Genomic DNA, 25,769 nt, shown 5'->3' with positions numbered 1-25,769 from the left:
AGAGAGAAGAAACATTAAGAGCAACACTTAAGTGTTGCCTGGGAAACTGGATAGATTTTTTTATAAGCCATTCATATATATAGGAAGGCAAAACAAGGTGCATGAATTGTCTGGTTGAGTGGAGGAAGGTGATGAGATTATTTTGGGATATATGGAGCCTAAAATTCCTGTGGAATATAGATAGATATAGATATAGATATAGATACAGATACATATAGCAATGTGCAGTGGGATATATGTCTCAAATTCAGAAAAAAAGCCAGGATTGAGGATAGTCATTTAGTGTAATCAGCATAGAGTTGATAACTGAGTCAGGAATTACTGATTGCCAAGAAAGAGTGTAAATAATGATAAGACGAGAGTGAGTTAACCAGAAGGAGAGAAAAACAGCATCTCACTAAGAAAACATTGCTGCTTTAAGAAGGGTCGGAGGGAAACCAGAAGAATTGCATTATGGAGCTCAAAACAAGAGAAACTTTTGCTTATTGGTTGCATTTATCATAGAAGATATAAATGTAAATTATACCACTTTTGATATGTTGCTATATTTTCTCTTAAGTTTACATTTATATATATGTATAAATTAGAGGCCCAGTGTACTGCTGTCCTTTTGATACCAGAATACTGGTATTCTATCAACCTCTTGAATGTGTGTCTTTCCCGCTCCAGGGTTTTTATACCTGTTCTTCCATGGGTTTGAAACACCATGAGCCTCTCTTCTTTTTAATCCTTTAAGTTTCAGTTTAATTATCATCATCTCAGAGAAGTGACTTCTGACCTCACTTCTCCCCTGCCATTCTCTATACTTGGTTCTCTTTGGCTTCCATCATAGAATCAATACAAACTCACCCTTATTTTACACATGTACACGCTTACTTATTTGTCTCCTCCTGTGGTTTATGGCTGTTTGCCCTCTAGAACCTCAGCTTCATGAGAAGAGGCACTGTCTGTCTTACCCATTGACCTATCTCTGAGATCTAGTACCGTACTTGGCACTTAGAGGCTTGACAAATATTTGCTTGTGAAGAATTAGGACAAAAGCATTATTTTGTTGCACTTTTCAGTTCTTTCTATATACTTGCAATTTCATGATTCCTTGTTATCATATAATTTCCTTTCTGTTTTAAAACATGATGGTATAAAAGAGAGAAGGGCAAAGTAAGAAAAGAGGAGACACAATCCCTAATGGATATATTTCTGTTGTCACTAGAGTAAAATACTTCTCCAATGCCCCACAAATGCTGAGTATAGTTTTATATTCCTTAATTTTAGCATATACAAATAGCATAAATCAAACATATCTAATCCCTTCAAACTTGTAAAATTAAAATAGGGATATATATAATGAATATTTTATCATCCTTACTTTAATATTCTTCAAAATAACTCCAGAAGAGTCAGATGAGCTTTTTCAAGTGGAACCTAAGCAGCCGTAGGATACTAGGTCTGCTTAATTCCATGAGCTAAGTTTTAGATACTTTAACAGTAACAGCCAGAAAACATCAGTGTGACTACTCAGAGGTGATTAAGAAAGCTGTGCATCAATTAGAAAGGTAAATCTGCGTGCCAGTTGGCAGTAGTTAGGCCGACAGAGGCAGTGTATTCTCAATTACTCCAAGGTCCAATGATCATGGGATCCTTCACTGTAAGCAGAAACGCAGATTTAAAAACATACCCTAAAGTAGCCATCTTTCTTATGGGCAAATGACTCCTGCCCGAGTTCAGGGAGGATTTCACAACCATTCAAAACCACTGTGCTTCACTACAGAATAAAAATGACCCTCCTACCTTAGGAAGATCAGTTTAAGTATCTCTTTTGAAACTTATAGAGGCAAGTTTCTCAAAGTGTAAATGTCTGATGATAAGTACTTTCTAATAGAGTCATTATTTGGCCAACTTTGCTCATCTCTGAGATAATATGACATTTACATAGCTAATAACCCTTTCAATGTGCATTGATGTTTCCATTAAATTCAATGACCTTAGTCCACGAATGAAGGAAGTCAGAATCTTTGGGAAAAGGTTTACAACTTCTTTCAACTCCTCCTCCTATTCCATGTTCCGTGAATTAGCACTGTTACATGTAATTAGAGGCATCTCCTTATAAGGCAGCTTATTGCCCATGCAAACAGTTAGAAACATCGCCCTCCAATTATATATATATATCTGGCACACCACTCCTCCATACCATTTTTTTTTTGGTGTGTGTGTGTGTCTATTTTTATTGATTTCAGAGAGGAAGGGAAAGGGAGAAAGAGAGAGAAACATCAATAATGACAGAGAATCATTGGTTGGCTGCCTCTTGCACTCCTCTCACTGGGAATGGAGCTCGCAACCCAGGCATGTGCCCTTGACCAGAATCGAACCTGGGACCCTTCAGTCAGCAGGCTGATGCTCTAGCCACTGAGCAAAACCAGCTAGGGCCTCCATGCCATTTTCCAAACACCAAATGTTTCCGTTTGAATGGACCTTATATAAAAATTGAAATTCAATTGACATTATTTTCCCTTCCTTCCTTCCTTCCTTCCTTCCTTCCTTCCTTCCTTCCTTCCTTCCTTCCTTCCTTCCTTCTTTCTTTTCAGAGAGTTTTATAAGTATTTAAGTTTTTTGACTTTCTAAAGGTGTAGTACCCCACTTATCTTAGGTAATTGAGAAATCACCATGACATAAATGCTGAAATACCTTGTCATTATTTTCAACTTACAAATCCAGTGTGTTCTACAGATTGGTAATTTAAAATGCATTCTTTATTTTAAAATGCTCTTAATAATGGTTGAGTTTTGCAATTAGATCACAAAGTCATATGCCAATTAGTATGCTTCCAGAATTATTTTTAGTAATATTAGCATGAGCCTTAGTTCCTGGGAAGAGAGAGGAAGAATCTTTATTTTCTATTTCTTTTCCTATCCTTTTGCAATAGCGAATTAGTCAAGGTGTATTTTTCCACCTCCTTACCTTTTACAAACCAATTCCCCAAATCCTAGTGCTCTATTCCTATAATTATGTGCCCATAGCTTTCCTAATGTCTTCTCCCTTCCCTTTTCTAAGGACAACACACAAAGTCTAGGATAAACCCCAAATGCTTCATGAGCAAAGATCAGTCACCTCATCTCTCCAAATTCAAAAATTCATGCCTAGGTTATTTATTCTAGACCTATGTGCCATTTTTAAAAGATGCTCATGTATATTAGTCCAAATTAATCTCTAAATTCTGTCTTTGAACAATGTTCCTGGAAGCCTGCTCTAGGGTATCAAAATTTGTATACTTTGACTTTGATAGTGTCTTTCATTTTTCACAAACTCTGGAGTAAGTTTTTGTTTGTTTTCATGAATGCTTTATCATCAGCAGTAAAGAACTAGAGAAAAATTGCTAAAGTAAGCATTCATCAATCGGGGATGTAATTTTTCCTCATCAAGAAAATATTTACTCAATTGATGGATAGTACAGACTTTTCAAAAGGTCTCCACTCATGGTCAAATTAATAACTATATGAGTAAATTAAGAAATTTTATTTCATACTTTTATTTTGAAATGTTTATAAAGTCATTTAAAGTTGTTGGAAAACAGATGCACAATGATGATTAGATGGATTGTTATATGAGACACCAGTCTTAAGACCAGAGCAACACAAAAAAGAGTTGTAAAATGTTATACTATATTTTAATACACTTCTAAACCAGCATTTTAAAGACAAGCAATAAACCAATTATAACTCTTAAGAATTTCTATTAATATACTTCTCTTTAAGACTCGTCAGTCAAATCCATTTTTCTACAACACATTGAAAAGCATTTTAAGAAAATACAGTTTGCTCTAATTAAAACATGAAATTATTTTTCTTCCTTGAGCATTTTCATGTCCATGTGATACAGGTAGCCTCTGTAGCTCAAGTCCATTTCCTAAGAAAAGCTTATGCTAGATTTGCAGATGTGCATCAAGAAAAGTGCTGAGGTTTCAGATGAACTCTCACTGCCTAAAAGACAGCATAGATCCAGAGACAAAGAAACATGGAACAGACTGTGGAATCTCAGCGGGAAGGCAGGGGTGGGTAGGTGGGTGGGAAGAGATTAACCAAAGATTTATATGTACACGAGAGGCCCAGTGCACAAAATTCATGCACGGGTGGGGTCCCTAGTCCTGGCCGGCGATCAGGGCCAAGGAGGTGAGTCGCCTGGTTGGGCATGGAAGGAATGGATGCTGGATGCTGATGCTGCCATCGATTGCACCCTGCCACTGAGCGGTCCCCTGCCTTGCCCCCTCCTCCTTCTTTCACCTCCGTGCTTCCACTGTGGCTGACGGGCAGCAGGCTGATTGGGGCTGCTGGCAGGGAGGACGAATGGGGCACAGGAGGTTGGCCACCAGCCCCAAGGAGGGAGCTGGCCCTCGGCACCCCTGGGAAAGCGGCCACTCCCACCACCACCCAGCCGGGGGCCTGCCCCTGATCCAGTGATTGGGGCCTGCTGGCCGAGGGGTAGGGACCACAGGAGGTTGGCCGGCCAGGGGGAGGTTGGCTGTGGGAGTGCACTGACCACCAGGGGGCAGATCCCGTGTTGAGAATCTGCCCCCTGGTGGTCAGTGTATGTCATAGTGACAGTTGTTCCAGTTGTTCTGGTCATTCTGGTTGCTCCAGTCACTTAGGCTTTTATATATGTATACTAGAGGCCCGGTGCACAAAAATTTGTACACTTGGTAGGGGGGAGGGGCAGAAGTCCCTCAGCCCGGCCTGTGCCCTCGCACAGTCTGGGACCCCTCAGGGGATAACCACCTGCTGGCTTAGGCCCACTCCCCAGGGGATTGGGCTTAAGATCGCAATCAGACATCCCTCTGGCAGCACGGTAGCCCATGGGGGATGTCCACTTGCCAGCGGGGAGCAGGCCTAAACTGCAGTCGGACATCCTTAGCGCTGCTGAGGAGGCAGGAGAGGCTCCCACTACCACTGCTGTACTGGCAGCCATCAGCCTGGCTTGTGGCTGAGCAGAGCTCCTCCCATGTGAGAGCGCCCTGACCACCAGAGGGCAGCTCCTGCATTGAGCGTCTGTCCCCTGGTGGTCAGTGTGTGTCATTGTGACCAGTCATTCCCAGTCTTTCTGCTGTTAGGGTCAGTTTTCATATTACCCTTTTACTATATAGGATAGAGGCCTGGTGCACGGGTGGGGGCCAGCTGGTTTGCCCTGAAGGGTGTCCCGGATCAGGGTGGGGGTCCCACTTGGGTTCCTGGCCAGCCTGGATGAGGGGATGATGGCTGTTTGCAGCTGGTCACACCCCCTTCAGGGTGGAGGTCCCCACTGGGGTGCCTGGCCATTCTGGGTGAGGGGCTGAGGGCCATTTTCAGGCTGGCAGGTGACTGAAGCTCCCAACCTCTCCTTTTTTCTTTTTTTTTTCTTTTTTATTCTGGGATTTATTTACCTTCTATGGCTGTCACTGGAGCTGAGAGCCAGCTTTAGCTCTGAGGCTTGGCTCCAGCTCTGAGACCTCAGCTGCTGAAAGCAGGTCTCTGGGTTTGTTTGGGTTCTATAATTGTAACACTGTTGCGGTCCTGCTCGCTCCAGCTCTGACGGCTGAAAGCAGGTTTCTGGGGTTTGTTTAGGTTCTATAATTGCAACATTGTTGCTTAGAGTGCAAGCTCAGAGACCAGCAGCAGCAGGCGGGGAACTTTGGCTTCCTCCATCACTGGAGCAAGCAAGCCTCCTGTTCACTTCAGCTGCCTGGCTGCCGGCTGCCATCTTGGTTGGCAGTTAATTTGCATATCTTTCTGATTAGCCAATGGGAAGGGTAACGAAGTTATGGTTAATTACCATGATTTTCTATTATTAGATAGGATATGCATAACCCATAGACACAGACAAGAGTATGGTGAAGGCTTGGGTTCAGGTGTGGGCTAGGAAAAGTTAATGGGGGAAAAAAGAGGAAATCTGCAATACTTTCAACAATACATATTTTAGAGAGAGAAAGAGAGAGAGGGAGAAAGGGCACATAAATGTTGGATCCTGTCATCAGGTGAGAACTCAGAGCTTCATCTTCAAAAAAGAACCGGGATAGCAGAGGATCTTTTTCAAACCTTCATAAAAGACTCAACTCCCCTTACAAAGGCATCAAAAATGATTTATATACTAAAACACTCAAGATATGAAGCTGAGGCACTTACTTGTGCTGATATGATCAGACTTGCTGCTCTTTGGGGCTTGCCTCTCACATTGTGTGCCTGACCAGTTGGTGGAGCATCTAGAAATATTAAAAAAAAAAAAAAAAAATCAGTGAATAACATCCTACAAGTCTGCTAATTTAGTAACTTCAACCAAATGGAATGGAGGAGCCAGCCATCACAGATTAATGGATATTAGGGAGAGATATCTGCTAATTTCCTATATATTGTCAGTATGCTGAAGGTAACTTCAGTTGGACTTCACCAGTTTAAATACTTTATAAAGTTTGGTTTTATAGCCATTTTTCTTTATTTTATGCTAAACTAAAAATGGTCATATTTTATAGCAAAATGAAAATCTTAATTAAAATTTGGGAATTAATTTGAGAAATACTGAAAATTATAAGCAGCCAATATAAAAATTGAGCTTGCCTGTTAAAAAATCCTCCTTTATTAAATTTCTGTGATTGAAAAAGTTTTGTTTTTTTTCTGGTTGCTCTGAGTCTAAAGGGGGACTAGCTATCACTGAAGCTGCAGAACGTTTACTCTCTTAAGCAGATATAGGAAAATAGAGTGTTTTCTCATTTAAAAATCATACTTCTATGACCATCATACTTCTATTACAATATAAAGAATGTGCCCATGTTTTTACTGTCTTTTTTACATAGGCATCCTGACACTATGATGAGAAGAAGTCTAGCAGAGAATTAAAATAATAGGTAGGATTAAAATCCATTATTTAAACATAAATCATGACCATATAATTAGCTGGTTACATCAAATAAAATCTAGAGTGGTTTCAGTTATTTTGAACAATGCTTGTTGGCTAAGATGCACAAGATGCCTCCCTGTATTTGTCAGCGGAAATTCACAGAGCAACCATGTAATTGGCTTCAGATCTTATTTAAAATCACAGTAAAAAAACACCGTATCAACAATTGTTGCACACAGTAAAAGAACATCTTCTAGAACCATTCCAAGAATATCTTTCCGGTCATAATGGCCAATCTAAATAACTGCAATTTCAAGGTCTCTACCAGTTCTGTCATAGCCAATTTAGATAGCTGAAGCTATTTTCGGAATGAGGCTTTGGTGATGTCATGTTCATTGTTTGGGATATTCAAGAAGACAACACTGGCCACTCAAAAACAAGGACAATATTTCATAAAATCATTATTACCAATAACCTCAAATCATGAAAATTAAAATTTGTTTCATGAATGCATATATTAACTTTAGCATAATTAATAATAGTAATACTATTAAACATAGTTATTTGATGAATAATTATATTGTCAAACTATGAATATGAAGCATGATTTAAATGGAAGTTAATATCACTATATTATGGTTAGGCTATCACATACATTATCCTAACTTTTTTTTTCAATATTTTTATAAAAAGCTTATACATATATATTTTTTCCTACACATCACATTTATTATATACCATACTATAAGTCAATCATTCAAGTAGGTAAATAAATTTTAAGACCACGCTTATGACGTCCATATTACTAAAGTGAGGCAATGGAATGAGCACATTTTTCAAGGAATTATAATAAAGTGGACACAATAAAAACATAATATTTTAAAAAGTCACTTTTCTTTCTCAGTTGTGGTTTTTCAGATGAATGATTGAGAAATTGATTCCAGTTCTGCACAGTTTTAAATTCTTGACACAGTCCACAGATAATTTACAATAAGATGTTTAGTAAGACTTTGCAAATACTTGTTGGAGTGAATTTTGATCATTGAAAAATTCTTTTTGCTTTATATTTGTCAAATCTTCCTAACGGACCACTGAGAAAGTTTTAAAGCTCTGATTAAAAGAATAATGTTGATTGCTTTAGTAATTGTATTATATTGCTGATGTTGTACAAGGCTATTTTTGTGCAATTATATTGAACTAGAGGCCTGATGTACGAAATTTGTGTAAGGGGCTCAGCCCCTGCCACGGCGTTAGCTGCCTCATCTGCCTTGGCCCACGCCCACCACATGACCGCCTCGGCCCTCACAGCCCCAGCTTCATCAGGAAGATCGTCCTGTCTAATTAGTATATTATGCTTTTATTATTATAGATTACTGATTAAAATATCAAAATTTGCTCTTTATCCTACCTTCTTTAATTAAAAGAAAAAAACCGAAAGCAGAGTTCATGTTAAATCAGAGGAATGACCTAAGATAAACTATGTTACTAGAGAAAAAGAACTCCTGGGGGCTCATCATTACTCTAAGATGCTTGAAAGTCAGAAAATGAAAATGCTCAGAAATTGGAAGATTAGATGCTAATTGACCAGATTCTGTTCTGATATAAACATCATGCATTTTAAGTATTTTTGCAAGTTATAAAGTATACTAGAGGCCCGGTGCACAAAAATTTGTACACTCGGGGCGTGGGGGGGCTCAGCCCGGCCTGTGCCCTCTCGCAGTCTGGGACCCCTTGGGAAATAACGACCTGCTGGCTTAGGCCCGCTCCTGGGTGGCAGAGGGCAGGCCTAAACCCTAGGTGCAGCCCCTGGTCGGGCTCAGAGCAGAGCTGATTGGGGAGTTGGGGGGCTGCCCCCTGTCATGCACAGAGCAGGGTGGATTGGGAGGTTGTGATGCCACTCGCAGTCACACTCAGGGTAGGGCAGATTGGGGGGTTGGGGCACTGCCCCCTGTCACACTCAAGGCAGGGTCGATGGGGAGGTTGCGGCGCCACCCCCTGTCACTCACAGAGCAGGGCCAATCGGGGTTGGGGCGCTGCCCCCTGTCACGCACAGAGCAGGGCCCATCAGGGGGGTTGGGACTCCATACCCTGTCACGCACAGAGCAGGGTCAATCAGGGGTTTGGGAAGCTCCCCCTGTCACTCACAGAGGAGAGCTGATAGGGGAGTAGGGGCACCGCCCCTGTCATACACAGAGCAGGGCGGATCAGAGGGTTGGGGCGCCGCCCTCTATCACCCACAGAGCAGGGCCGATCAGGGGGTTGGGGTGCCGCCACTCTCACACTCAGGGCAGGGCCGATGGGGAGGTTATGGATCTACCCCATCACACACAGAGCAGGACCCGTGGGGGGGGGAGTGTTGGGGTGCCGCACCCTGTCTCACACAGACCCGCAGGGCAATCAGGGAGTTGGGGAGCTCCCCCTTATCAGGAACAGAGCAGGGCTGATCAGGGGGTTGGGGCGCCTTCCCCTGTCACACACAGAGCAGGGCAGATAGGGAGGTTGTGGCCCCGCCCCCTGTAACACACAGAGCCACAGGGCGATCAGGGGGTAGGGGAGCTACCCGCTATCAGGCACAGAGCAGGGCCGATCAGGGGGCTGGAGCGCCGCCCCCTGTCACACACAGAGCAGGGCCCGTGGGGGGGGAGGTGTTGGGGCACCATACCCTGTCACACACAGAGCCGCAGGGCGATCAGGGAATTGGGGAGCTCCCCCCTATCAGGCACAGAGCAGGGCTGATCAGGGGGTTGGGGCGCCTTCCCTTGTCATGAACAGAGCAGGGCAGATAGGGAGGTTGTGGACCTGCCCCATCACACACAGAGCCGCAAGGCGATCAGGGGGTTTGCACGCTGTCCCCTGTCACTCTGATCCCGGTGCCAGAAGGCCTCGCGGCTCTGCTGATCCCTGTGCTGGGAGGCATATTACCCTTTTACTATATAGGATAGGGGCCTGGTGCATGGGTGGGGGCCAGCTGGTTTGCCCTGAAGGGTGTCCTGGATCAGGGTGGGGGTCCCCACTGGGGTGCCTGGCCAGCCTGGATGAGGGGATGATGGCTGTTTGCAGCTGATCAAACACCCTTCAGGGTGGGGGTCCCTACTGGGGTGCCTGGCCAGTCTGGGTGAAGGGCTGAGGGCTGTTTTCAGGCTGGCGGGTGACAGAAGCTCCCAACTGCTCCTTTTTTTCTTTTTTTTTTTTTATTCTGGGCCAGCTTTAGCTCTGACTCCAGCTCTGAGGCCTCTGCTGCTGAAAGCAGATATCTGGTTTGTTTGTGTTCTATAATCAAAACATTGTATCAACTCCAGCTCTGCGATCCTGGCTCCCCGAAAGCAGGTTTCTGGGGTTTTGTTTAGCTTCTATATTTGTAACTATGTTTCAAACTGCAAGCTCAGAGGCCGGCCAGGCAGGCTGGGAACGTTGGTTTCCTCTGTCACTGAAGCAAGCAAGCCTCATGTTAGTTTCAAGCTGCCTGGCTGCAGGCGGCCATCTTGGCTGGCAGTTAATTTGCATATCTCGCTGATTAGCCAATGGGAAGGGTAGTGGATGTACGCTAATTAGCATGTTTCTCTTTTATTAGTTAGGATGCCACTGGAACTTCAAAAGAGCAGAGAGATATTTTTTTTAAAAAAAAGATAAAGATAGTATGATTCTTATTCCAAATTTTGGAATTTTGTTAATGTTGATTGGTTTCTTATTTTTTGATAATGTTGATTGATTTCTTATTTTACCCAGAACTGTATTCATAAGAGATAAAAGCAAGAACCTGTTAGTAGTCATAATGCTCCTATCTTTCAAATGGAGGCACATTTAAATTCCCTAAACTGCAGGAAATATTTTACTTATTCATACTGGAAATAACTCTCAAAGATTGTGCTGAAGAAATAATTAACAGTTATACATTTTAATCAGCTGTTGATCACCTTGTAAGATTCTCTATACTCTTTATTAAAAAACCAAGGCCTGGTGCATGAAATTCATGCACTAGGCGGGGGGAGGGGGGTTCCGTCAGCCTGGGCTGCACCTTCTTGCAGTCCGGGAACCTTCAGGGGATGTCCGACTGCTATGGAGGGACAGGCTCCTGCCACTACTGCTGCATTCACCAGCCATGAGCCCATTTTCTGGTTGAGCAGTGCTCCCCCTCTGGGAGTGCACCAACCACCAGGGGGCAGCTCCTGCATATAATTAGTAAATTATGCTTTTATTATTATCCTACCTTCTTAGTATATTATATATACAGTACACGTCACAGCGAATGGTCATTTTGCCATTCTGTCGATTTCCATATTAACCTTTTATTATATAGGATTATATAGGCTTTATGGCCAAAGGTAAAATAAGATACATTACACTGTTCTACATTTGTTCCACTATTAAAAAAAAATCCTTTGAGATATTAAATCAAATAGATACTATCATTTCTGTTGCCTGCTTTACAAAATTCCTAGTTAAGACATTTGTTGCACCACAAATTCTCCCAATGATTGATTTAAGACCAAGTATTTTTATCATTTTTACAAAAATGCATATGTCTTCACACTCTGAGTAGACTGCAATGACCAAAGACATTAATGGCAAAGCATTTAAGAATTGGAATGTGTGCAGATCATCAAAATGTGTCCAAATCCCCCACTGAATTATTTGCATAATCATGCCGACTATAATACCTCTGACATCTGTCTCTTTTTCCTTATTCCTCAAGCAAAATCCGTAGTCCATGCCTTGGTCATCTTTAATCTGTGCTGCTCCCTGCTATTCATCCTAGGACTATTATCTTCAAGTTAGTCCTGCATGGCCCTTGTAAGAAACCACTTTTTTTTCTCACCATCATTAACACCTGTATATTGTTTATTTTAAACTTTTTCTACAGTTGTTTTCCACCTTGAGACAACGAAAAATCACTTCTTTTTATGTGTTGGTCACCAAACCACTCTGAGTTACTTAACTTTTTAAGTACTTTCATGAGTTTTAACTAAGTATTGTTGGATTAGGGAAATAGAGATAAATAATTAGATTCTTATTCTAATTACCTAAAAAATTGTTTATTCTTCTTTCTTCTAATCATCAAATGAAAATATTTCTCCTAGCAGTTTCTTGAAGTCAATAGCTGCCTGATTTAACATTATTTTTCACTTTTCTTCTAGGCCATTTGACATTTTTTTTAAAAAAAAGAAAGTTGTTTACTGTTACATTATATTCTTAGCTATATTCTTCCACTCCATTGTAGTTATATGTATAAAATATTCTCAATTATATTTTATGGTACTTTATTTATTTTCTAGATTAGACTAATGATTAACAAAATGGAAAAAAAATTGTTAAATTCAAATTCTGGAATCCCATATACATAAATTTTCATTTAACACATTGGAGTTGTGGCCAGAAATACGCATTTTAGCAGTGACTCTAATGCAAGCAATTCACAAATCACACTTTAAGAATTATATCCCCACAGACATTGTCCTTATATCAAATATTATTCAATCATTAAAAAAAATTTAGGACGGGAATAATGATATGCATATCTAGCATGATTGTGTGAAAGAGTAAATAACATCAGTAGAAGTTCTTTACATACTACTTAAAACACTGAGTAAGTTTTTATTTTAGGGAACCAATTCTCAACTGAATGTTACTATATGAAAAGTATTCTTAGGTAATTTATTATGTCATTTTTAAAAGCTGTTTTTTATTGATTTCGGAGGGGGGGAAGAGAATGGGAGAGATAGAAACGTTGATGAGAGAGAAACATGGGATCAGCTGCCTCCTGGAAGCTCCCTACTGGGGATCGAGCCCTCAACCTGGGCATGTGCCCTGACCAGGAATTCTGAAAGCTCCTGGTGCCTGGAATAGCGCTCAACCACGGAGCCACAAGGGCTGCGCTATTCTGTCTCTTAGCAGTTTGTGAGGTTATTGTATTTTACAGTATTATCTGTTCCAATTCTAATTTTCTGTGACACAGGGAAATATCTTTGTGTAAAGGCAATTGTGTAACACATATTACGAGGAAGCACAATAAACATTTTAGAATATCAAAATAAGTTTGGCATATATAACAACATGTAATCTTTACAAAGGAACAGTTTTTACATTTAATTGCATAAATACAAGACATATAATTACACTGTCCAAAATAATGATAGCTTTGAAAAAGTAGAGTGATTAGTACAAGGAAAACTGAAACTAGATATAAAGTACTGAGGGTGTATTTGAAATCTTATGTATTGCCTTTCAGTGTAACGATGATCAACTTACTTGGACTACATACACATGTTATTTTGTAGAAATGTGGTCTAGAGTTGCCTGCTTTGGGAAGACTTCAAAATAAAATAGTAAGATTAATATTTGCTCCCTGTTTTCATCAAATATAAAGCTCATGAAACTCTTTTAACCTAGGTAAAATTCAAGAGTGAACTTTAAAGCAATCTAAAATTGAATTTCTCCTCATATATATGTGCTAGGCTGCCCTTATTAACCATGATGATGAAGATATTCAGAAGAAATATCTTTAGTATTCCCTTTTCTTTTTACACAGAGGGGGAAAATGGCATGCAGGGATTAAAGAATGCTTAGAAAACTTGTAGTACCATGCATATTTTGGTGCTTCAAAAATCTCATTCAGTATAAATAAAAAAATATGACTGTGTTTTATGCACCAGATTTATACAATAGCATGTTCATATACTAGGTGAAGAAAATTAGAAAATTAAAAGTCACTTGCAAAATATAATTTTTCTGATTAATTCTGAAAATTTTACTCCTTTGGGGTTGAGCCACAATTTCTTTGTACACAAAAGACCTAATTTTGAAGCTCTACACTCAATGTAGCCCCCAGCACCATTTTTACCCTCTCTACTGGCAAATAGAAGTATTCTAACATGTTAAAAAAAATCATTGCATTTTGAACAGATATTTGTATATTTAGTCACCTGTTTATTAATTTTACTTTAAAACAAGAATTCATCTGTTATTATTCTACCTTTTGAGATAACAATTATTTCATATATAATAATTCATAATTTTTGTGTGATGCCTCAAAAAATTTCTACTCTAACTTTGATGAAAAGTTTGCATAAGATTTAATTTACATATACTGAATTTTGTGTCAGATCCCACACTAAGTATTTTCATATAAAAAATACTCTTATTTAACTTCTATAATAATGTATAAAGTTGGAATTATTTACTGTATGTTAAAATGGTTTTCCCAAAAGGTCATAGTAATAGGTGGTAGAAATAATATAGGAGTTATTATTTCATCATGTTATCTGTGGCAATGCCATATCCTTCTAATTCAATGCAAGAGTAGGAATAAGTTATTTTTCTTACTCTCTCATTCCAGTCCCTTAACAAGAAAGTCAAAATTTGTCTGAACAAAAGGAAATACATGCTTTTTTTTGAGAAGTAAAGTTGTAAGACTTACACATTGGCTCAGACTTGTGGTCAGTAATGCCTAATATTCTCTCTCTGGCAGTGAAAGTTAGGAACATGTCATTAAAGGAAGTTAATATCCTTCTTGATATCAACTTTACATTTTGTGTTGATTCCAACTCCTGTATATGTGTCTTATATATCTTTTTATTAATATCTCAATAATTTTATATTAATTGCATATTGAAATAATACTATTTTGGATAAAATGGGCTAAACAAAATATGTTATTAAAATTAATTTATCCTTTTTTGTTTGTTTTTTTTACTTTTTAAAAATGTGGCCATTAGGAAACTTAAAATAACATATGTGGCTCACATCATAATTTTAAAGACACAGCATTTATAAATTCAGCTGTCATTACTCAATACAATTTTTACTCCCAAAACAATTTACTCTATTTCACTCATTTGGTATTTTTCACATATAATATTGTACTGCAATTTCTATTTATTCAGCATTCTCTATTCACATTAGACTGTTACTTCTTATATGGCAATAACTAGGTATTACCCTGCTTTTTTAAAAAAATAATTTTATTGATTTCAGAGAGAGGAATGGAGAGGTAGAGAGAGATTGAAACATCAATGATGATAGAGAATCATTGATTGACTGCCTCCTGCATATCCCCTACGGGGTATCAAGCCTGCAACCTTGGCATGTGCCCTTGACCTGAATCGAACCCGGGACCCTTCAGTCTGCAGGCCAATGGTCTATCCATTGAGCCAAATCGGATGGGGTTCCTTTTTTTCTTCATAGCAGCACAATTTACCATAGCTAAGATTTGGAAACAGCCTAAGTGCCCATCAGCAGATGAGTGGATTAAAAAACTATTGTACATCTATACAATGGAATACTACGCTGCTATAAAAAAGAAGGAATTCTTACCATTTGCAACAGCATGGATGGAACTGGAGAGCATTATGCTAAGTGAAATAAGCCAGTCAGAGAAAGATAAATATCACATGATCTCACTCATTTGTGGAATATAATGAACAGCATAAACTGATGAACAAAAACAGATCCAGAGACAGAGAAGCATCGATCAGATCGTCAAACCTCAGAGGGAAGGTAGGGGAGGATGGGGATAAGGAGGAGAGATCAACCAAAGCATTTGTATGTATGCATATAGGCCTAACCAATGGACACAGACACCAGGGGGGTGAGGGCATGAGTGGAGGTTGGGGGGGGAATTGGGGGATAAGGACACATATGTAATACCTTAATCAATAATAAAAAAAGAGACCAAATTTAGGTAGTATCTTAAATTTGTGTGTGTGTTGTCATAAGTACACTGGATTCAACTCTGTAATAACATCATGCCTACTTTAAAAATATTATATTAAATCATTTTGCTAGCTAGTACTGACAACATTAGTAAAAAAAAATTAATCATATTTTAATATTAAGATAATTTGGTCAGAGTTTTTGATTTTTGAGAAGTGTTAATGTGGTGAAGTAAAAAAAAAATATGGCATGTTCAGTAAACTCTGACCAACAATTACTTTAGGAAAAGTAAAAATTAATGAGAAATTTCAATTGATATGGTGACTGTGAATGAAATAAAATTAGTAAAATGGATTGTTTAAAGTGATTTATTTTAGGAGGTAAGAAGAAGTATAAAAGAAAAGATGAAATCTAGTTTGCCAAGAAATTGTCCATAAATGGAGGTTTGTTAAAATTGGGTGATTTAAGTTAGAAATGTTTAAACATAAAATTCTGTGCAGGCCACTTGAGCAGAAATTCCCACTAAAGTGTGGAATGATGACTGAAAAATTTAAAAAAAATGAAATCTCTAGTAATGCAAACCTTTTACCATCTAGATACTCCCCAGGAAATTTTATTGAAAGCAGAAAGGAAAGGTATAAGTGTTTATTAGAGTGCGTAGAAAATTTCTACTTAACTGAATACATTACATGCATCAAATGAAAGGAAAAAGGAACAATCATAAAATTAGTATTAAGTAATCTGGCAGATGTAATTGAAGACATAAAAGTAGGCCATTAGACTAGAAACAGTGGTTGCAATTTTATAGTTAAAGGTGAGAAGAAAAACTGAATATATGCTGCAATATGAGTAGAAAGCTCTATCTTCATGGTGCCAAGATGAATGGCCAGTTCCAAAATGGGCTTAACACATACCAAACCATGGTGGGAAGGTGGTGGTGAAAATCTCCATTCTTAGTGCCAATCAGACAGATAACTACTTTGCAAACTGAATATTTTATGTTTTAGCACAAAATAGAAGTAAACAATAAAGAATTTGAAAGCCTTTCCTATTTCTTAGGGCTTCTGTAGTGCCGGGTGGCGAAATCTAAAACATATTATAATGGGAGTGTCTGGCATATCCAACTCCATTCATTCATTCATTCATTCATTCATTCATTCATTCATTCATCCATTCATTCATTCTTCATTATATAAAATCAGATAGGTTGCCAAAACTGGTTTGGCTCAGTGGATGGAGCATTGGCCTGCGGACTGAAAGGTCCCAGGTTCAATTCCGGTCAAGGGCATGTACCTGGGTTGTGGGCATATCCCCAGTAGGAGATGTGCTGGAGGCAGCTGATCGATGTTTCTCTCTCATCGATGTTTCTAACTCTCTATCTCTCTCCCTTCCACTCTGTAAAAAATCAATAAAATATATTTTAAAAAAAATCAGATAGATGGTCACATTCCAGCAAGGTTGGCATGTAAAAATAGTACATCTTCAATGATATAAATTGTGCACTCTTTAGTTCTTGTTCCATGCTTCTGCCAACTGAGATATGCTACTTTTTTCCCATTACAACAATTCTAAAGGTGCTTATCTGATGGGAACTTTGACATGGTACATATATACAATGAGTACTATTCAACCACAAGAAAAGACGAAATACTGCCATTTGAGACAGCATGGGTGGATCTTGAGACTATTATGCTAAGCAAAATAAGTCAGACAGAAAAGGTAAGAACCATATGATTTCACTCCTATGTTGGATATAAAGCTTGCATTCATAGACACAGACAAAAGTAGGATGGATACCAGAGGGAAGTGGGTGTGGGGACAGTAAAGGTTAAAGGGGCACAAATGTATGGTGATGAGAGATGATTTGACTGTGGGTGATAGATACAAAATGCAATATACAGATCATATATCATAGAAATGTACAATTTAAATCTATATGAACCAATGTCACCCAGTAAATTTAATTAAAAATATGGGAAAGCAGTTTAATAGGGGGGAACTTTTTAAATTGTTAAAGAAGTAACAATTGCACACATGAAAATAATGTCCTATCTAATAAAGAGGTCATATGCAAATTGACCATCACTCCAACACACAAGATAGCCACCTCCATGTGGTCAAAGATGGCCGCACCCATGTGGACACAAGATGGCCAGCAGGGGAGGGTAGTTGTGGGTGATCAGCCCAGCAGGGGAGGGTAGTTAGGAGAGACCAGGCAGGAATGGGAGGGAAGTTAGGGGCAATTGGGCTGACAGGGGAGCATTTAGGTATTGATCAGGCTGGCAGAGGAGTGGTTATGAACCAGCAGTCCTGGATTGTGAGAGAGATGTCTGACTGCCCATTGGGATCGGGCCTAAGTGGGCAGTCAGACATCCCTCAAGGGGTCTCAGATTGGAGAGGATGCAGGCTGGGCTGAGAGACACCTCCCTCCATGCACAAATTTTGTGCATTGGGCCTCAGGTGTATTTATATTGTGTTTGGTTCTTTGACTATTCTGATTTGCTGCTTAAAGATCAAGAACAGGCCCCCAAATCAAGGGAAAATAATGTGAATATATCAAATTTTCATAACAATAGCTGCCCAGTGTATAACTACATGATAACTGTTCTTCGTTAGGCAGTGCCACTTACATTCTCAAAGCACAAACTGGACTTTAAACTGTCCAGGAAAATGTGACATCTGTGTTTTGATTTTTCCCCCCATGATATGACCAGCCATGAATGTGACCCAAAAGGTAAGGGAAGTAAAGGCAAAAGTAAATGAAAGCTAGAGCAAGCTACAACTTATTACCTGGGATCATAAAGGACAGATATTGGAACAGAACCTAGACAGAACCTAGACACAGAACCTACACAGAACCTAGAGACAGAAGAACTTCGCTGGAGAGAACACGGCAAAAGATCCTGGACAGAACCTAGACACAGAACCTAGACACAGAACCTAGACACAGAACCTACAGACAGAACCTAGACTCAGAACCTACACAGAACCTAGAGACGGAACATGGCAAAAGATCCTGGAAAGAAACTGGCAACAGAACCTAGAGACAGAACCTAGTGAGAGAGCCTGGCTGAAGATCCTAGAGACAGAACCTGGCTACAGAACCTGGATAGAACATGGCAAGAGAACCTGACTAGAACCTGGTGATTGAACCTGGCTGGAGAACTGGCGACAGAACCTGGCTGGAGAACCTAGCAAGAGAACATGGTCACAGAACCTGGCTGGAGATCCTAACCAGAACTTCGCTGGAGATCCAGACCAGAACTTGGCTGGAGATCCTGGCTAGGCTGCTGATCAACTGAACGCTGTCTCTGTGTCATTCCTTCTTCGCCGACTCAGTCCACACCTTTGGGGACCCCTGGACCTGCTGGGGCAGGACCCCAGCAACCCTTTACAAAGTGGTTTAACTGGAATACCTGTTCTCTTTGTTCTTTGAATTCTATCAGGGCCTCCTCCCCCTGAGACTCCCCACATTTTACACGGCAACCGCCCGACAACAGCACCTGTCCAGGGACTCTCTTTCCTTAAAATCCACAGTGGCCACTGAACCATTCAGCAGCATTCATTATCTGAGCTTCATTTGGACCCAAGAAATAAAATCAAACGGTGCTGGCAGCTTCACAGGAAGAACTGAGGGATTTTCCTATTTTTCTACTATCATCATGATTTTTCAAGTCAAAATAGCACCGAACCTCGTGTTCCCGGCCTGCGGAATGGGCAGGATTCAGACCAGCAGAGAGAGACGGGGCCATCGGGGCGGTGGGGAAGGAAGGCCAGCAGGGGCCCAGGCTTATGGTCACAGAACCTGGTGGATTGTAAACTCTGACAACGACTAGCTGTGTGACTTTGGACACAACAATGAACCCACAAGAGATTGACAGCAACGATCTTAGTCACCACTAGGATTTTCTGAGATAAGAGACAGAAGGCTCTTAGCACAGGGCACAGGGCAGCTAGCATCATACTCAGCAGGGATGAAGAGGCAGGAAATTGAGAGAAAACTTGGCTACCAAGGACCGTTCATGATATGGCACCGTGGGCATAACCAGACCAGAGAGGCTAAAAAGACAGCGAGGATTTGGCACTTTGTGCAGTAGGCAAGAAATGCCACTGATGCCTATCATTTACCTTTCCAAATATTCAATCTTTCATTGACCTAGATGGGCTTTAATTCTAAAATGAAATGCTATCCATCCCAGGCCTGACTGCACACAGCTTGTCAGTGACAACATAGAGAGGCTTGTCGCCCATAGAGAATATCTGGGAGGAGCCCGAGGGAGCTGTCCTGAGTGATTGTAAGCAGATCATGAGTTTTCAGCAGGGGTATTGAGCAATTCAACTCCATAGCCTGTGCTGCCCACATTTCAAGGGCCAGGTCACTGCATATCCCTTATTTGTTTTCTGCCCCTTGACATGTTTTCAAAGCACAAAATATGAAATGTGCATCTCTTTTGGAGCAGTAAAGCCACGGAAACCTGTCACATCAATATCTGTCCTTTATTATTATTATTATTATTTTTTTTTACTATAGGAATTTCAGCCAGTTTTTATTGTTATTTTGGAGCAGGTCTAGAACACATGCAGGAGTGCGGCAGCTCAGCCTGACAGCAGGACCAGGGGAAAGAAACCAGTTTCCTTTCTGCTACACCAATATTTTGAGAAGCCACTGCCTTCTTTAGCTGTTGTAATATAGGATGATAATCCCTACCTTTTTAAAATTGTGACAGAAACAGAAATCATTATCTTCCCCAAAGTTCCAACAAAGACTTCTGTGGCACCTGTACATTTCCTTGTATGTTTCTCACCCTAAGGACTTACGCTGAACTTTTAATAAAATAATTAGATGGGGATAATCACAAAACCAAGGGAAAGAACACAATGCCTAACACACATCACTCTCGTAATGAATGTCCCTTCGGTACTTATGAATTCACTTTTGTATCCTTCTGCATTTTAAGAAGCTTCTTCAGAAATGTTTCAAAGGCTAATTCTCCGGTGTGTTTTCTAGGGTAATGCAGTCCTTTTCTATGGTATTCCTCAGAGGACTTTACTTATTGTAGCTCTCTTCACAGTCACTGTGACCATGGCTATCATTGAACTCCTAACTTTTTACTTAGGCCCTATTTCACCTCACTTTTATTAACAGGATCTTAAAAAAAATCCACACTTCATTTTTCTTCTTCAAATTCCCAGACACCAAATTATACCAGGATCTTATAATTTTATATTTGGTCTATTACAAGGGCTTTAAGATGTTACTTTAAAAAAAAATAAAAAAATAAAATATATATATATATATATATATATATATATATATTTGATTTTTTACAGAGAGGAAGGGAGAGGAATAGAGAGCTAGAAACATTGATGAGAGAGAAACATCGATCAGCTGCCTCCTGCACACCTCCTACTGGGGATGTGCCTGTAACCAAGGTAAATGCCCTTGACCGGAATCGAACCTGGGACCTCTCAGTCTGCAGGCCGATGCTCTATCCACAGAGCCAAACCAGTGAGGGCTACTTTTTTTTTTTACATGTTAAAGACAATACTCTATGTTCTTTATGTATGTTACAAGTCTTAATCCTCAAAACAATCTTAGGAAGAACACTCTTAGTATTGCCCCAATAAGGTGACAAAAGAGGTGAAAGAACAAAAACTAAACAAACTGTAATCCCAAGATATAATGTCCTCTATCACTTGTATCTTCTTTGTGCACTAATTACTAACAAACAACTCTTATTTACTTTTTCATTTTTGAAATATATTTTTATTGATTTCAGAGAGGAAGGGAGAGGGAGAGAGAGAGACAGAATCATCAACGATGAGTGAGAAACATTGATCAACTGCCTGCTTCCTGCACATTGGGTATCGAGCCCACAACCTGGGCATGTGCCCTGACTGGGAATTGAACTGTGACCTCCTGGTTCTTAGGTCAGTGGTCAATCACTGAGCCACACGGGCGGGGCACTAACTCTTAAAGAGCCATTTTTTAAATTGAAAACAACAACTCTGTTCTTTGTTACATGGCACACTGGGATTCCTTTTTAAGTTTACTTTTAAAACCTATGGCTTTTTGTTCCAGCTTAGCACCATAACACCCAGACCTCTCTAAAACATTCATATGATTGTGATACTTCATATTTTAAAGTTACTAGTGTCTTCCTACTGCTTAAGAATAGATTTCAGCCAAAACCGGTTTGGCTCAGTGGATAGAGCGTCGGATTGCGTACTGAAAGGTCCCAGGTTCGATTTCGGTCAAGGGCATGTACCTGGGTTGCGGGCACATCTCCAGTGGGGGATGTGCAGGAGGCAGCTGATCGATGTTTCTCTCTCATCGATGTTTCTGAATCTCTGTCTCTCTTCCTTCCTCTGTAAAATATCAATAAAATATATTAAAAAAAAAGAATAGATTTCAGATTCCCAGCTAAGCATTCTATGCTCCTTGGAATTTATTCACCATCCAATACTCCTTCATGAGCACCATTTATTCCATAGCCCTCAAATCCCCAGGACCCCTGCCATATTCCTTCTCGCTCATCTTTTTTTCCTTAAATAGAATCAGAGGCCCTCAAGGGCAAGAGCTATACCTTACTTTCCTCCTATTTTCTATCCATTTTTCAGATATAGTTCCATAGTAAAATCACACATAAACAAAAGGCAAGTAGAAGAGATACAAAATGAGTAAGGTGTTTTCTTGAGAAGTTATGATGATAAATTAAGCCCATTTGGGTCTTTATCTAGAGAGATATTTTACCTGAGTTTAGAACATTCAGGAAACACATGGTGGTAGTTTTAGAAGGTGTCATAAAGATGATAAAAATTATAATAAGATGAATCCCTTTTCTATTTTGTTTGACTTGGGGATTTGGGAAATTAATTAAAAAAGAGATGTGGTATGAGAAAGATGACCACATCAGAGGCTATCAGACCTCACAATCCAATACAGGATCCAAGTATGTTCTCAAATTAAAGTATGCAAAATAAAAAAAAAGAACTTATTACATGCAGAATACATGCTAGCTGCGGGGGCAAAACAGATGAATCAGACATAACCTCTTACTTGAAGAAATTTACAATTTGACAGAAAGAAACAGACATGTAAGTTTAAAGGAGTAGAAAGGCAGCATTCCCAGACCTATTTCATAAAAGTATGTTTCATGTCCAGGTGAGAGGTAAATTCTAGCTATAAAATATGACATATCATAGAGTAGTACAAAAATATAAACACAGACAGTGTAGGAATGACCAGAGAAAGATATTTTGTGGAAAACCACCCCCCCCCAAAAGAAAAATAAACAAAAGACAGATTTCTGTATAAGTCTAACCAAATCATAAAGAAAACATAGATTGGGGGAAAATATAAGTTATTTAAAGCTTTTGCTTGAAATTAAGAAGTAAAATATAAAACAAGCAATGCTCTCTTGCTTTGGACTACATGAAGAATTGTTCTTGCTTTGGGCAAGAAACAATAATATATCCTTGTAAGAAATGTGTTGGAATTTTGCCACATTGCCACTTTCAAACAGTGAGTGCCTAAATTGATATGATATCACAAGCAATGTAATATCAAACTAAGACCTTTTTGGTGCTCCCTTTTTAGATTATACAAATGACCTTAAAAACCGACTTTTTCTTCTCTCTTTAAAAGAGAATGTGAGTTATAGGAAAAACGTTTTTTAAAATGTATTACTCAAATTCCACCAATAACAAATATCATCAAACTTTAAACTACACAAGTCAATTATTTACCTCTGTTTTGTTCACTGATATGTCCTTCAGGGCCTAGAATGTTGTCTGGTATATAGTAGATGTTCAATAAGTATTTTTTGATGAATAAATATGAGAACAGAATATTGGCAGTATTTTTGTCCTCCAAAAGGGCAAAGTATGAACAAATGAAAGGACAGACACCTGGAATTCTAGTTCTTGGAGAATGTGGACAAAATAGACAGGGGTTATAATAAGAAATAGACTAACAGGTTTATTATCTTTCTTGAAGTTAAGCATAAATAGGCTACTTACATACCTAGATATAACCTGGTATATTATTTGAAGTATCAGGAAAATAAATTATAAAAGCATAGAGAAAAATTAAACATAAGTATTTGTGAGCCAAAAATTTTATGATTAGCTCCTTAGTTCCCACATAATGTTAATAACAGATTTTCTGTTAGTCTTAATTTTGTGGCCAGTGGTAGTCTTTATCTTCTCAGTGTCTTCATAGGTATTTTAGAGGGATTTGGGGCAAATGTGTATCTGGGGTTGTGACTGTGACCCAATTTTAAACCAGTTTCTAAACAAAAACTTAGTTGGGGTGCAGATTTTAATACAATGTACTTTACAGGCTTGTATTAGTGAACAATTATTCCAAACTTATTGCTTTACTGACAAGGAAAATGTGACACAAAGAGATGATGTAACTTGCCCCAAATCATAGCTAGTTTGATTCATAAAGTCTATACTTTTGGACCCAGTATTCCTACTTCTGGGTGTTAATTCTAGAAAACTAATGGAAAAGTATAAAGATATTTACACACACATGTTTTCACCCTTAGGAAAAAATAGTTAACAAAAGAGAAAAAACAAAAACACACACCTTATTATTGAATGAAATGTGATTAATTAAATAAAGCAAGGAAAATACAAACAATGGAAAAATGGGCTACCATTAAGAATAAAAGCTCTCGCTCTGGCTGGTTTGGCTCAGTGGATACAGTGTCGGCCTATGGACTGAAGGGTCCTGGATTCGATTCCAGTCAAGGATACATGCCTGGATTGGGAGCTCGATCCCCAGTAGGGGCCATGCAGGAGGCAGCCGATCAATTATTCTCTCTCATTGATGTTTCTATCTCTCTCTCCCTCTCCCTTCCTCTCTGAAATCAATAAAAAATATATTTAAAAAAGAATAAAAGCTCTCCATTAACAGGGAATGATGTTCATAATGTTCTGCAAAGTAAATAAACATAAAAGTATTTATCATGTGATCTTATTTTAGTGTAGAGTAGTCTGCAATGTATATTAGCATAAAGAATGCATAGAAATCAAGTATTTAACTGGTTATTACTAAGACATCTGTGGATTTTAAAAGTTATCAGAATTACTAATTTTTACTTCCAAAATAAATATCTATAGTCTAAACAATAATGCCTTGAGGAAAATGTATGTAACATTGTCATTGAGGAGTTATTTTATTCTAGTCTGAGAAGTAATACTTTCTGTACTAAAGCTTGTCCAAATGAAGAAATCGTTGACTTAGTTTACTTTCGGAGACTAGAGAACCCTGAGTGATTTATCAAAAACAAAACAAAAAATTAGAGTGTGAACAAAAGTCAGAAAAATACAGTGTGTACAAAAAAGAAATATGGAGTTTTCAAATCTTGGCTATTCTAACCACAGTGCTAAGATCTCAGCTAAGAGATGCTTGCCAAAGACAGGAGATAGCATGTGAAATATCCAAGAGAATTTCAACAAGTTACTTAAAATAAAATCATATGCAAGTATTATGCCACCAAGATTGAAAAGTACATGATAGCTGTAATTCTGGAGCCACAGTTATGGTATGGAAACATCTAATTATGCAGAAATAAAGGACATAGTGTCTGGCTTTAAACACAGGTTTTCTGATTAATCTTATATGTGCTCATATAACATTTCTTTCCTGTGGAAATTCTTATTTGTGCACATTAGAATCATCTTCTGAAAGAAGAAACATCTAAGGTTTAGAGAGGCCAACAGGCAACCAAAAAATAATTTGAGGAGTGAATGAATCCAGGTAAACATGACTTCAAAACCCATGCACTTTCCACTCACTGAATCTTGCAGAGCCGACAGAACTTACTATCTGTCTCACTGACTTTGATGTGGTGATCCCAGCCAATAAATGGATCCCTCTGGTACTGTCAATACAGAGAGCCATGCGAGCAGAATCAGGATTTGAATCTTCATTCAAAAACCAGACAACAGAAGGAAAAATTCTAGAGGGAGAAGTCCCTGATCAACTCATTGTCTTTTGCTGTATTTTCTTTTTTAAAAAATATATTTTATTAAATTTTTATAGAGAGGAAGGGAGAGGGATAGAGAGCTAGAAACATTGATCAGCTGCCTCCTGCACACCTCCTACTGGGGATGTGCCCACAACTCGAACCTGGGACCTTTCAGTCCACAGGCTGACACTCTATCCACTGAGCCAAACTGGTTAGGGCTACTATATTTTCTCATGAGTCCTTAAGCAGTGGTAATTTAAGCCCAGAAGTTTATTAATACAC

At 39.1% G+C, this 25,769-nt stretch overlaps 1 protein-coding gene across 2 annotated transcripts in view; it reads right to left on the bottom strand.

Annotated features, from left to right (window-relative positions):
• The window catches only part of LRP1B (LDL receptor related protein 1B), a 1,698,272-nt gene that overhangs the window by 12,361 nt on the left and 1,660,142 nt on the right, over positions 1-25,769 (bottom strand). For both annotated transcript variants that reach the window (XM_081095916.1, XM_081095917.1), the window contains one exon: positions 6,147-6,223. In XM_081095916.1, the coding sequence (XP_080952042.1) occupies positions 6,147-6,223 (77 nt within the window). The remainder of the gene's footprint in view (positions 1-6,146; positions 6,224-25,769) is intronic.

The sequence above is a fragment of the Myotis nattereri genome (assembly GCF_964212035.1).
Source record: "Myotis nattereri genome assembly, chromosome: 7".
Lineage (NCBI taxonomy): Eukaryota > Metazoa > Chordata > Mammalia > Chiroptera > Vespertilionidae > Myotis > Myotis nattereri.
The sequence above is the reverse complement of the archived record's forward strand: the minus strand, read 5'-3'. Positions and strand labels throughout refer to the sequence as shown.